This window comes from Anneissia japonica, unplaced genomic scaffold, assembly GCF_011630105.1.
Source record: "Anneissia japonica isolate Jap-2015-1 unplaced genomic scaffold, ASM1163010v1 scaffold1826_len1998817_cov189, whole genome shotgun sequence".
Classification (NCBI taxonomy): domain Eukaryota; kingdom Metazoa; phylum Echinodermata; class Crinoidea; order Comatulida; family Comatulidae; genus Anneissia; species Anneissia japonica.
In genome coordinates, this window is record NW_022742159.1 from 554,772 (window position 1) to 569,004 (window position 14,233).

Below are 14,233 nucleotides of genomic sequence, written 5' to 3' on the forward strand. Positions count from 1 at the left end.
TTATAGAAATAGCCACATAGCTGAGTGATTGGCCAAGAGTTGTTGTCCCTGCGTCTGGTTGTAATTGGAATAACCCCATATTGAGAGAGGTTAAGGAATATGTATCCATATGTATCTGTTGCATGTTGTAATTACATTGGGTAGCACTGCAGTACTATATATATGGCAAGCTTTTTTTTACACCTTGTTAACGAACCTGCCATCCGCCAATAATGATGATTTCGAATAAAAATATAATTTTATTTTTGGCCAATTAGCGCACCTGCCGCCCCGAAAATATGGAAATTTCAGAAAAGAAATAAAAGTTTTTCTTTAGTTTTATCACACCCACTGCTTCATTGAAATCTTCAAGAATAATATATGTATATTTCTGCCTAATTATATAAATTTAAAGCATTTAACAATTTCATTACTACACTGTTTACATTCAACAATATAATGTTTATTTTCTCTTCTGTCTGGATGTTTTTGGCAAAACTATTTGCTAAATAAGTAAAAAAAAATTTATTTTTCCACCTTCCTCTGAAGATCTTATTAAAATATTAATTAAATAATAAATTGTAAAATAAATCATAATTCTATGGGAGGTTTATTGTTTTACTAATGATGGTCTTATCTTTTAATTTAACAGGAAGCACACAATTAGCTCTTCAAATGGTGAAAAAACAGCAGCTGATTCCATACTACAAAGCTCCAGAATATAAGCATATTGACCCAACCATAATTCTACCGCCGGCTAACTTGAACCACAAACCAATAGGTATGCCTCCTCCATCCCAGCAACTCCAGTCACAAAGGCCAATCGGAACACCTGGTCAAGGAGGCTTTAGACCTATTGGTCAACCAGTCGGCCATTCTATTGGGCAGTCTTTCGGACTGCCCCTCGGTCAGCCTAATCAGGGCTTCGGGCAAGCAAACTTGGGACAGTCAAGTCCGTTACTCGGATCCATACCCATGCCTGGTCCGCTACTAGTGAACACGTCGCAGGGGAATTTGTTAGCGCCAGGACAGGGTAGAGGCATATTCAGCCCTCTAGATGCCACAAAACCTACATGGAAGGATGCTTGGAAATAACTGAATATTCATAATATTTAAATTATGTTATATTATAATCTTTTAGCATTACCTTATTTATTCGAATAAATACCTGCTCGAATAAATGCCCTATTTAGAGCCTCTTTAGGAATAAACACCTCCCTCGAATAAGCTCCCTGGCTGTTTATTTTTTCACCAAATAAATGCCCCTCCAAAAGCCCTTCTCAACAATAGATGTCCAGTGGTGTTTATTAGAATAAATACGGTATATTATTGTAAATATACATTTGCATTGCAAAAAAATAACATAATTAATATTTTTTCATTTCAGTTGTCTTACCAATGTTGATGCTAGTAAATTATTAGGCTCTGTCAATATCAATTTCACAAATCATAAATCATAAGTGATTAAAACCATTTGTTCTCTTTTAATTTGAAGAGAAACACCACCAGATCTTTTGCCCTACTAATGCAAGATCCAATAATTTATGTTAAGCTTCAAGCTTTTAATTGAAGAATTGCGGGTTCAACTCCGATGCTCATCAAATTGCCTGTACTTTTGAAAATTACTGTATGTGTTTAATGAGAGAAGCGCTATATAAGAGCGACATATTATTATTATTATTATTAAAACAGTAGTTTGTTGGCATCTACGGCTTTACTATATGTGAACTGTTTTTTCATCGGTTATATTCTATTGTTTGATTATCATTCAGTAGATACTTGTTTTGTAGGTATTAACACCCATTTTGTTATATACTTCTTATAAATTTCACTGTTTATATCCATGTCATTATCTAAGTTGGAAACAAATGATTGCGAATAAATATTGACAATAGTGTAATTTACGCTTTTATATATATACTATATATACTGTCTCTTATACACATCTAGATGTGTATAAGAGACAGGTACATTCATGGGATGGTTTATTTTTAATTAAGTTTTAATAAAATACATTTGTAATTATAATTTTCAATGAAATGCAAAGCATTTATTACAATTAATACTTTTTCTACATTTGAGAAATTAAATTTTATCATCAATTCTTTGAAAATTGTTTTCAATTCAAACCATGAGATTGGTGGAAACATAAGATGGATTTATTGTTTCAATTCCTCAATACCGCTTCGGTCAGGGGAATATTTCAGTGGTAGCAACGGAATTTGCCTGAAGGGGAGTGGAGATGTGATTTCCAAAAAGAGATGGTAATATCAAAGCCGAATGGCCAGTAAACCTTGGATAGGTCCAGAGATTGAAGGCTTATTTAATTTATTTTTAAGTTTCATAATCTGTACAAACTACATATAAAGGGGGCTCTGTTTCATCTCTCCCCCCCCCCACCTCCAGTCACTAGTGAATTTTCATGTTATGATATAATAATTAATTCAATTAATTTTTAAGTAATAAATAATTTTCATTTTTGTATGACGTTGTTTATGAGGTATTAGAAGAGAGCAACTCAATGAGGCAAAAAAAAATTCTTGTGTTGGTCACATTTTGGGAAAATCCAAAGAAATAGGTAGGTGGTAGGAAAAGTTTTAGCTTATTAAAAATAATTTTTGTATTGTAGTAAAAAAAAAAAAAAAAAAAACTAAAATGCTAAACCTCAATTTCATACATTTTGGGTCGGTCAGGCGTGGCCAACACAATAATTTATTTATTTGTCCTGATGGTTGTATTAATGTTTATGCAGAAATACTGTGTAATATTGAATAAACTTATTTGTTCAATGAAAATGTATAGTTATTATGTTGTGAACAGTAGTAGTTTCAATCTTGAGACAGAAAAATAAAATAGGCAGTGGTTATTGTTATATTATATATTGCTATTTTATTTATTTATTTATTTATAGCTTTCTCAGGTTCTCTTTTCTTGTCTGCTCTGAACTCTTTCTTGTTTTTATCCTCTTTATTTTCTATGGGACCCCTCAGGAAACAAAGCTTCAGGTTTAAAGGGTTATCCCTTGCTCTCCTCTCTTCTTCCCCCTTGCCTTTTCTTTCTTCTTGGTTTCCTTTTGATGTTCTCTCCTTTGGTCCATTTGTAGCCTGGTTCTCACGAGAGCCCTAGTATCCGGATCGGGAGCTAACCGTTAGCGCTAACCGATAGCACCTGCGTGAGAACGCCCGATCGGTTAGCGCTAACCGTTAGCGGTATCCGGATACGCTATCGGTTAGCAAGTTGAGAGCGTTTCTATCATCAACCAATCACACGTACGCGTTTACAATTTCCAGTTTCTTATTGGCCAGTGATTCATCATCATATTGTTGGTATCCGGATCGGGATTTTCTCGCATGGATCCACGGCAGCTAACAGTTAGCAGGATCCGGATCCTGCTAACCGTTAGCTGCTAACCGTTAGCTGCCGTGTGAGAACATAGCCTAAACCTCGTTCTTGTTTCCTTGTTTCTTGTCTGTTTTTCCTTTTTGGTTTTCCGTTTCTTTTTAATGTAATGTGTTGTCTGCTTATCCCTGTAAGCGTCTTTTGATTCTGACTTAATCTTTGTTTTTTATTTTGTTTAGAGTGTTATTTCATTTTGTTTTTTGGTGATGTTTCATTTCTTTTGTAGTTTGGTTGGTTACTTGATTTATGTATGAAAAGATCAAGAAATAAAAAAACAAACAAACCAGTCAAATGAATCCCTAATATTGATTGGATGTTACTGCCGTAATGCAATCCTTACACACAATATCAACCAATCAGAATGAGTAATTGGTTTAAGACTGGTGTAACTTAAACACACCACTGCTAAAAAATAATTATAAGCCATAAAGGAATGTCCGTCTCACCTAGGCCTATGTCTTCTCCACGATGTATGGAGGACTAACTTCTTCCACCGTGCTACCCGCAATTATTACATCATCTAAAGGCCAATCACGTTTGTCGGTTTCCAGCGCCTGTATGCTATACACTATGTCGAGACCCTCAATAACTTTTCCGAATACCACGTTCGTCCCATCAAGCCAAGGTGTTCTTTTGGAGACGATATAAAATTGATTTCCATTCGTGTTTGGACCTGAAACAACAACAGTAAGGTATTATAGTGACAGGTTTTTCATGGGGTTTATATAGTTTGGCCAAATCCTTTTCGCTCATCCTCCTCCCCCAATAAACCAATTTCCCACCTTTTTCGTCAAATATATTATAATATATGTGATATTTCTAGTTTTTCTTATTATATATCTGATAATTCTTATTTTCTCACATTTTGACATTGTATTTCATTTTCTCTTTAGGGGCATACTTTAAATGAGCTTCATGTACGTGTGTATACCCCTTTATGCACTGGTTCTATTGTTTATTGGAAGTTTCCCTACTCCCGTTTTCCCCTGTCTAAAGCGGTTTCGGTCTGGTTTCAACGCTGGAACCGCTACTGTAATGTTACAGTTAAGTGCAATACTGTACTTTTTACAAAGAAAACATTTTAAAGAATTATTAACAATGGAGTCGTTACATCAGGTTATTTGTGTCGCGATGAAAACATATTTCATTTATTTTAATACAAAAGACGCATTCTTCGTATAGGTTACAATTCCGTACCGTTATTTGCCATGCCGACCCAACCAGGCCCATAGTGCCTCAGTTCAAAGTTCTCATCGTCGAAGTAATCTCCATAAATACTCTCGCTTCCTGAGCCATCTCTCTGGTCGAAATCGCCGCCTGAATGACGACAGAAAAGCTAAATTAAGTGACTTAAAAATATATTCAACGAGCTTCGTACAACTTGTAAGCCAAATTGTTATACCTTTGCATAGCATTTCCTGTAGGTTAATTTCGCAATTACCAACAATAGTTACATTGTTCAATGGTTCCACCAGTCTGCTATTGTATCCCGTTCCTGTATTCTAAAAGCTCTATATTTATGATCAGAAAATTTTAAATGTGCTTAAATTTTTTTTGTAAACAGTATATACTGTCTCTTATACACATCTAGATGTGTATAAGAGACAGATTTTCATGTTATGATATAATAATTAATTCAATTAATTTTTAAGTAATAAATAATTTTCATTTTTGTATGACGTTGTTTATGAGGTATTAGAAGAGAGCAACTCAATGAGGCAAAAAAAAATTCTTGTGTTGGTCACATTTTGGGAAAATCCAAAGAAATAGGTAGGTGGTAGGAAAAGTTTTAGCTTATTAAAAATAATTTTTGTATTGTAGTAAAAAAAAAAAAAAAAAAAAAACTAAAATGCTAAACCTCAATTTCATACATTTTGGGTCGGTCAGGCGTGGCCAACACAATAATTTATTTATTTGTCCTGATGGTTGTATTAATGTTTATGCAGAAATACTGTGTAATATTGAATAAACTTATTTGTTCAATGAAAATGTATAGTTATTATGTTGTGAACAGTAGTAGTTTCAATCTTGAGACAGAAAAATAAAATAGGCAGTGGTTATTGTTATATTATATATTGCTATTTTATTTATTTATTTATTTATAGCTTTCTCAGGTTCTCTTTTCTTGTCTGCTCTGAACTCTTTCTTGTTTTTATCCTCTTTATTTTCTATGGGACCCCTCAGGAAACAAAGCTTCAGGTTTAAAGGGTTATCCCTTGCTCTCCTCTCTTCTTCCCCCTTGCCTTTTCTTTCTTCTTGGTTTCCTTTTGATGTTCTCTCCTTTGGTCCATTTGTAGCCTGGTTCTCACGAGAGCCCTAGTATCCGGATCGGGAGCTAACCGTTAGCGCTAACCGATAGCACCTGCGTGAGAACGCCCGATCGGTTAGCGCTAACCGTTAGCGGTATCCGGATATATATATAGACCTATAGCCAATATACACATATTATTTGTATTATTCTCATCATTATTATACTGATACATAGTAGTGTTCAAATTAATCTTTTATAATATTATATTTATTCTTTATTAATAATAAGTCTAGATTTTTTTTATGCAAACGTGTAATCATAAATACGTTGTAAGAAACCAACTGATATGTAATACTTACAGTAGCTAGATTTAATGTTGGCCTGCAATAGGAGAAGTTCTTGTATGAGCTGAGTACTAAAGCAGAATAGGCCTAACTAAAATACGCTTACAGCGGTGCTGATAGGTCTGTGGAGAATTATAATCCACTCTTTGATTGGACACCCGTAATGCCAGGGTAAGTGTGTGACCGACACATCTGATCAATTACATTACTATAACATAATATATATTATATAGCTTTGACCTCACGTCCGACGAACAACTGAATAGGGCCTATAAGAATTCAAATAATTTTTTTTTGCAACTTACGATAGCCTTGACTACTATGGCTAGACTGAATAACAATATCAGATGAATTTTGGCCATCATGGGAGCAATGCAAAAATCAATGCAGTAGCAACGATAGACGATACCCAGACGTTTAGGCTATAAGTCCGATTCCATGTTTAGCTCTGTTTCTTGAAAATGACCCCAAGACGTCGCGTTGCGACGTGGCAACCTTGAAGGAAACTGGCAGATAACGTTATTGTTGTATAGAAGCCCACAGCGGACACAGTAACCATGGAGGTATTTTTATACCTCCATGCAGTAACACATGAATGTACAGTACACAATACCTCATTTTATATAATTTCATTAATTTTCTTTTTCTTTTGTGAATTATTTTATTTACGAATACCAGAATGTACTTGCATTTGTTAAGTTTTAGTAAAAGCTGAGAATCTGAATCTACCAAAATTATATTAAATTAAACACTTTATAGGCAATATATACCGGTATATGATTTGTGTCGAATTTCACTTGCTGTCCCACTGGCACCGCCATTGTTTAATCTTTACTAAGGATCATGAAACTTGATCAGTTTTGTTATATGATCACCGTATTTATTCGAATAAACGCCCGGGACGTTAATTGTTGAAGTGTTTCTTAGGAGGCGTTTATTCGAGGGAGGCTTGTATTTGGTGTAAAATTGGTAAGTAACTTTATTGCTTCTCTTTTATAACAATATACTCAAATAAACCCTTCTTTAATTTCACTGTAAATGTGGAGCTACAACACATAGTTACCGTTAAAATGTTTTAGTGCGTGATAACATGGTGATAATAAAGACATTGATTCCACCAGTGAGAGGCGTCTATTCGAATACGGTATATTATCGTCATCATTACTATCATGATTGTTTAACAACTAGGCCTACTTGTCATCATCGCTATCAGCATCATCATCATTATCATAATCATCATCGTCGTCCCTTCATCACAATCATCATCATCGTCATCACCATCGTCATCATTCATTATCATTATATCATTTTCATCTGTACACGTCATCTGCCTCTTTGTAGGCTTGGTGTAAACGCCAGGATAATGTTTAAATGTACTGTAGTGCTTGAGTACTGTACTGTAGTAAACATGGGTAAGCTTTGAATTTTTTTTTTATATTAATCATATTATCATATTTGTTTATTCATATTCGATCGTATTATTTCCTGTTTATTTCCTCGGATCATGGCAGCTAGCTGCGTCGCGGAGTAGTAGACGTCTTGTTTTAATCGCGCATTTAATTGTTCCTGCAGTTTTCCAAAGCCAACAAAACGACATGCCATTATTATTATTATTATTTACATAACGCAGTTGCCGGTCGAATAGGAAAGCCTTCCGATTTTAGTGTAGCAATTTTATGGAAACCAGGTTTGACCGTCCAAATCGGTAATATTAGTTCACTGGGTTACTATTAAAGTACCGTATTTATTCGAATAAACGCCTCGGGGAATTTATTGTCGAGAAGGGTTTTTGATGGGACGAATGCGTTTATTTATTTATGGTGTATAATGGATACGAAATAAACGCCCCTTAATTCCAGTAATTGTGGAGCTACACATAACCGTCAAAATGTTATTGCTTATTCATAAAGTCTTGTTGATCCCAAACATTTTAGATAAAAATGTAATTCTACTTTAGTAGAATATTAATAAAATGTATGTGAGAATGATGTTGCTTGCATTAGATTTGTTTACAATCTGTCTCTTATACACATCTAGATGTGTATAAGAGACAGGATACCGCAGTGAACAATTTTTATAAAAACTAATTATTTTAATGCTACTGTACATTCACACAGTAGAATAATTTGACACAAAAATTGTTTCCTGTTAACGAACCTGCATTTGCCATAGCAACCCATCCGGCATCATGGTGCTTCAGATCAAAGTTTTCATCATCGAAGTACTTGCCGTAGATACTCGTACTTCCGGTTCCATCATCGGTCAGGAAATCTCCTCCTGTTCAGAAAATAAGCATTAATTATTTTCAGTATTTTGATTGGAGGTTTTTGGTGTGAAACACACAAAGGAAGATGTGTATAAGAGACAGCCTCGGGGAATTTATTGTCGAGAAGGGTTTTTGATGGGACGAATGCGTTTATTTATTTATGGTGTATAATGGATACGAAATAAACGCCCCTTAATTCCAGTAATTGTGGAGCTACACATAATTACCGTCAAAATGTTATTGCTTATTCATAAAGTCTTGTTGATCCCAAACATTTTAGATAAAAATGTAATTCTACTTTAGTAGAACATTAATAAAATGTATGTGAGAATGATGTTGCTTGCATTAGATTTGTTTACAATAGGTGGGAGGGGGGGGGGGAGGTTCATACAAAAAAATCCATCCATGTATTAAGTAACAATGCCAGCGTCAAAAATTCCCCAACGGGGAGTCTCCAATACTCGCAAAAAGGACCCACATTTGCTTCAGTCTCACCATAGTTGGGAGCTGAGATGAACAAATTTTAGACATCTCATACCCACTTAATCCCCCATCAGAATTCTCTCCATATCAACAATCTACGCCACTATACTCAGAAAAATCCAGACTTGAATGGCAGAGTAGGTAGTCGTGTTTCTATTAACACAAAACAATTTTTCTGTAAGTAGGCCTACTGAAAGTCGTAATATTTGGTGGGCCGGAGTTGGCCTTGGGCCGGGGGTTGAATACGGGGTTTCTATAAATAACCATAACCATCAAAAACAATACTATATGCGTACACTTTGTAATTTGTGCAATGTTTAATTTATTAATTTTATCTCACTTATGTAGAAAATGAACACATTGTATAACCATTAAAACAAAACTGAAATTATTTTCTTTTTTATCTTAAAAAGTTGAACATATTTTGCTATAAAAATATTAAAATCATTTCAAGAGAAATAGAATAAAAAAGTAAGAAACATTGCTGAAACTCCCTAACTACAAACGAAGTAAATATTTATTTGTTCATCATGATACTTAAAAAATAAAGTTTATAAAAAATCGGTTTGTTAAATTTAAAGTTGAGTTGAGACAATTATTTTATAACATCATCATTTTAAAACAGCATTTGCACATGGAAGTGCGATACATGGAGATGAGAGGACCCTGGCTCGGTTAATCTCCAGTGATTGTCTCATTTACATATATCACGTAATACCTCTCAATTAGCGTTTTACAAAATATCCACTAAACTTGACGGGAGTGAAAGGTTATATTTGTGTTAATCAGTCACTGAATCAGTCAATAAATCAATTAACCAATCAGTCACTGAATGAATGAATATAAGATGATTCAATCAATCAACCAATCAATTATTTTAAAAAAAATGTTCAATTTGAAGACGATGAATGAATAAATAAATTAAACGCTGCAGGTTTTGCCGACTGTTAAATTAGAAAGAGCACAACATTAAACACATTTTCACACTTTATCAACTAAAAATGGTTCATCTATTTTGATTACACCACAGTCTTCAATAACAACTTCTTTGATTGGTTTATCCTTCTCGCCTGTGGGGTTGCTTTCAATAGCTCTGACGACATCCATGCCTTCCAGTACTTTGCCAAATACGACATGTTTTCCGTCTAACCAAGGTGTCTTCACTGTAGTTATGTAGAACTGTGAACCGTTTGTATTGACGCCTGAAAGTAGAAAACGTACAGAAGAATGGCATCATAATAGTCATCTTTATCGTCTTCGTCGTCATCGTCATAATCAGTCCAATATTACAGAGGTTTTTTTTTTTGTGACGTAAAAAGCCAATTACTGTACAGTATTATAAATTAGTTAACTTTCCTACGTTTCCATGGGCACACCACATACGCCGGTTTCACCATTGAGGTACTCCATGTAATGTATAAAATAAATTATTTTATACCTCCATGATTTCACGATGTATTGAAATTCTATGTGTACCCGTGTCAGACGGTGTCCCCTTCTATTGCGTATACGTTGAATCCATAGCTTACACGCTTCAAGAGTGATTCTAGAATTTATTTACATTCAAGGGAACACCAAATGTTAACTAAGATAATATATTTGGACATCCTGAACACAGCCCAAGAAAAGAGCAATTAAGCATGCGAAGGAGGAGCAAGAGCATATAAATTGTGACTTGTAAATCTATGATTTCGAAATCCATTATAAAATAGTAACACCTCTTATGACGATCATACGCCTACTATCATTTTTTTAAATTGAATGATAAAATGGCGGCTACGTACCTTTGTTGGCCATGCCAACCCAACCGGCTCCGTAATTCTTCAACTTGAAGTTTTCATCATCGAACACTTCTCCATAGATACTAGTGAATCCATATCCATTGCCTTCTAGGAAGTCTCCACCTAAAATAACAGTTTGAATTAATATTTTGTACTATATATTATAAATAAATGGATTTATAAATGGATGTATAAATAAATAAATACAAGTCATGTTTAAAATTAATTTATTAACTTAGTTTAGAGGAATGAACATCTTACCTTGGATCATAAAATCTGCTATAACACGATGGAATATGCTGCCTTTATACCCTTCTTTTATTGTGGGATTTGTCAAGAAAGCTTCAAAGTTTTTAATAGTACGAGGAGCGATCTTTTCACAGAGACCGATTACGATGCGGCCTACTGCTTCTCCGCCGATACTAATGTCCATGTAGGCTTCTTTGGTAACTAAGGCATCGACTTCACCATCATCCTGGAAAAAAATATTGAAAGATATATTAAAAAACATATGTAATTGGCTAATGCTCGCCAGATTATCAAACATAGTTATGTTTTGCTTATTGCTAGACCCCTCAGGGCGACACTTTCGGGACCAAAAAATTGAGTCCTTAATAAGGGATGTCATGTGAATTGAGGTTGTACGTAGTTGAAAGTTTCGCGGTGGCAAACAAGGAAGTTCCCCCTGGTGTGTCCCCGGATAGGAGTTCGACACTATCCCCCCCCCCCGTCGTTGGGGAGGGGTGGACTTGAATAGTGATCATGATATCAAATCACGATCGTCACCCTCCTGCTCTTCATCATTAACATCACCATCGTATTCATTGTGATAATGATTATGGTTTGTAGTGGTGATGATATGATGTGGATATTCTGTTCATCATCCATCAAAATCGTAACCAACATCATCAAAATTATTTGTTATTATCATTATGGCCACCACAACAACCACCAACTTCCTCAGCGATGCAAACATTATTAACGTGTTACCGTACGTGATTTCATAATGGGTTAATATTATAATTTAATGTATTATTAGGACTATTATGGTTTATTCCATGTAAATAAGGCCTACGGTGTCCGTCATTGTAACAACTTCTTCTGACCCCCACATAAATGGACCATCTTCGGAGTACCAATCAAACTTATCAAATGACAATCAGAAGAGATCCAAGAATACGCACGTGTCCTACAAACACAATGTTGTCCCACAAACGCACGTGTGCGTGCGTATCTTTTACACTATCGATTTGTCCGACCTTAGCAACAATATCTAATCACGGAAAGGTCAATTTTTTCCGAAAAATGTACACACAAAAAATAATTTGCGTCATAATTACGTAAGAGACTTGAGCAGACGAATCGACAACCCTGGAGTCAGTAATGACAATATCTTGCACTGGTTTTTGCTTGCTGTCTGTTTTCACGTCAGCCATTTTGTCGACTGTATCCATGCCTTCAACAACCTTTCCGAAGACAACGTTACGGCCATTCAGCCATTCGGCGGGTTTAGTGATGATGTAGAACTGGTGGCCATTAGTATTAGGACCTGTTTGATTAGTTGGAAAAGAAACTCTTTACTTTTGTGAACGGATTGGATTCTTTATATTGTAACACACGAGGGAAAACCCACGGTGAAACGACGACTTATTTTCAATGAGTGGTGAATTGGTCAGTACACTGGGAAAAGATATCCTGCTATTTCCTGAAGAATGCATTGCATTTAAGGTGCATTCACACCGAATTTTCCGATCGGAAGGCCTACGGTTCCGAAGCGATCAGAAAATCGAATCAATGTGTAAGAATACGCAAGCGTTCAGCGCTTCGGAAACGCGTTCCGAATTTCGGTTCGGTTCCGATGTGAATGCGGTTTTAACGTGTGTACATCGATCATCACGAAAACCACGGCTTAAACAATCAATTTTGTAATTGGGAACATAATATCTTTCATGTTGGCCAATAATTAATAATAATATAACAGTGTATGTTCAGTAAGTATAATATCCACTCTCTTTTTTTTTTATTAAGAACATTAAGAGTTGAATTCCGGATCCCGCAGTGAACAATTTTTATAAAAACTAATTATTTTAATGCTACTGTACATTCACACAGTAGAATAATTTGACACAAAAATTGTTTCCTGTTAACGAACCTGCATTTGCCATAGCAACCCATCCGGCATCATGGTGCTTCAGATCAAAGTTTTCATCATCGAAGTACTTGCCGTAGATACTCGTACTTCCGGTTCCATCATCGGTCAGGAAATCTCCTCCTGTTCAGAAAATAAGCATTAATTATTTTCAGTATTTTGATTGGAGGTTTTTGGTGTGAAACACACAAAGGATAACTCACCCGAAAACCTATTTCCAGAACCGACTTTCTGGAGGTGAATTTGGTACCGTAATATAAAGAGAAACCACTGCCTTTGCCCTTTAGAGTAGTTTTTCAACGTGCACATGGGTCATAGACGGGTGCTGACCGACTGTTAAGACTGTTTTTATATGCCATGTAGGATAGTGATTAAGTTCACTGATTGGCGTGTCCTTGGCGCTCGTGCCTAAAGAAATGAAATAAAATACATACAGTACTGTAGTGCACACGGGACCAACGGCACGTCTCATCCGAAAGGTCGTGCGAGAAGAGATGATTTGGAATTGAACCCAAAGGCCAAAGAATCTTCCGTTCAGCGCACACACATGCTTTCGTCAGAATACTGTATTTATTTTATTTTTTACTGTATTTATATATTGTACCTTTATATTAGGCCCTATAGTTATTACGATAAAAATTAATAAACAGGAATAACCCTTATAAGATGCTATCTACTTGTTGACGGAATAATATTATATAACGAGTTTTGTCAATTGACTTACCTAAACCCAACGAATGTAATTCACAATTTACCTTGCATCATAAAATCTTTGACAACTCTATGAAATTTGGAGCCTTTGTAACCCTCTTTTCCTTTCTTTCCCGCCAGCGATACAAAATTTTTCACTGTCCGTGGAACTTCATTACCAAATAAGGCAATGGTGATAGGACCTGCTGCTTTACCGCCAATCGATATATCCATAGTTACGGCCTGGGTTGCGGTTATTACTTGTTCCCTAGCCTGAAAATAAAACAGAATTAATTTGAGCTTGCTTGCTAATTTTAATAATTTGCTCCATAGTATACTTGCTTCATTTGTTTTATTATCAAAAATACAATGTAAAAAGGTAGGTGGCTAGATGTACATTTAGTCCGACAGTGGCGTCGGTATTTTCCGCATTGGTTGGGAGTTAACATTTTTGGGGGAGGGGGTAAAAACTTGCTGAAATAATTTTAAATTATATATTTGGTCCGCCGATTAGTGTCCCTACAGGGGGCTTGGGCATATCTAACAGAGTAGTGTGCTTACATCCCCTACTAAAAATAAGAGGCGAATCATTTTACCAGAGCACGGCTGATTAATTATTATGTAATGTAATTAAGATTGCACTATAACTACTAGATTATTTTAATCAGTCATTGTAAATCCTGGATATGACCATGGAGGTATTTGACGAATCACAATAGGGCAAAATCCCCAAGGAAAACCACGTGTGACTTCCGTTTGTCTATCGATAGCTGTAGAATGAGTTATGCTGGAATATCTGTCACAATAATAATGTTCTTTACATTATACCTGTCTCTTATACACATCTAGATGTGTATAAGAGACAGCCCCTGGTGTGTCCCGGATAGGAGT

The 14,233-nt window shown here is 35.4% G+C and overlaps 3 protein-coding genes across 4 annotated transcripts in view; 1 reads left to right on the forward strand and 2 right to left on the reverse strand.

Annotated features, from left to right (window-relative positions):
- The window catches only part of LOC117119034 (CCR4-NOT transcription complex subunit 10-like), a 29,050-nt gene extending 27,148 nt beyond the window's left edge, over nt 1-1,902 (forward strand). For both annotated transcript variants that reach the window (XM_033263842.1, XM_033263843.1), the window contains exon 14: nt 632-1,902. In XM_033263842.1, coding sequence (XP_033119733.1) covers nt 632-1,074 — 443 coding nt within the window. In that variant the 3' untranslated portion in view covers nt 1,075-1,902. The remainder of the gene's footprint in view (nt 1-631) is intronic.
- A 974-nt stretch (nt 1,903-2,876) lies between these two features.
- LOC117119045 (putative peptidyl-prolyl cis-trans isomerase) lies at nt 2,877-8,770 on the reverse strand. The gene is made up of 5 exons (XM_033263854.1): nt 8,701-8,770; nt 8,131-8,250; nt 4,576-4,695; nt 3,864-4,051; nt 2,877-3,101 (listed from the first exon to the last, which is right to left on the reverse strand). The coding sequence occupies exons 1-5, from the start codon at nt 8,768-8,770 to the stop codon at nt 2,877-2,879; spliced, it is 723 nt and encodes a 240-aa protein (XP_033119745.1).
- Nucleotides 8,771-9,604: 834 nt separating this feature from the next.
- Nucleotides 9,605-14,233, reverse strand: part of LOC117119035 (peptidyl-prolyl cis-trans isomerase B-like) — a 5,814-nt gene continuing 1,185 nt past the window's right edge. The window contains exons 2-7 of the mRNA XM_033263844.1: nt 13,408-13,615; nt 12,656-12,775; nt 11,844-12,052; nt 10,765-10,978; nt 10,507-10,626; nt 9,605-9,924 (exon numbers count right to left, since the gene is read on the reverse strand). Of these exons, the coding sequence (XP_033119735.1) occupies nt 9,704-9,924; nt 10,507-10,626; nt 10,765-10,978; nt 11,844-12,052; nt 12,656-12,775; nt 13,408-13,615 (1,092 nt within the window). The 3' untranslated portion in view covers nt 9,605-9,703. The remainder of the gene's footprint in view (nt 9,925-10,506; nt 10,627-10,764; nt 10,979-11,843; nt 12,053-12,655; nt 12,776-13,407; nt 13,616-14,233) is intronic.

Coding starts and splice junctions, on each gene's coding strand:
- LOC117119045 (XM_033263854.1), bottom strand. CDS start 8,770: ATGTCTAAAATTTGTTCATCTCAGCTCCCAACTATGGTGAGACTGAAG. Junction 4,052..4,575: donor GGTCGGCATGGCAAATAACG/GTACGGAATTGT, acceptor TTGTTGTTTCAG/GTCCAAACACGAATGGAAAT. Junction 3,102..3,863: donor CGGGTAGCACGGTGGAAGAA/GTTAGTCCTCCA, acceptor TCCGGATACTAG/GGCTCTCGTGAGAACCAGGC.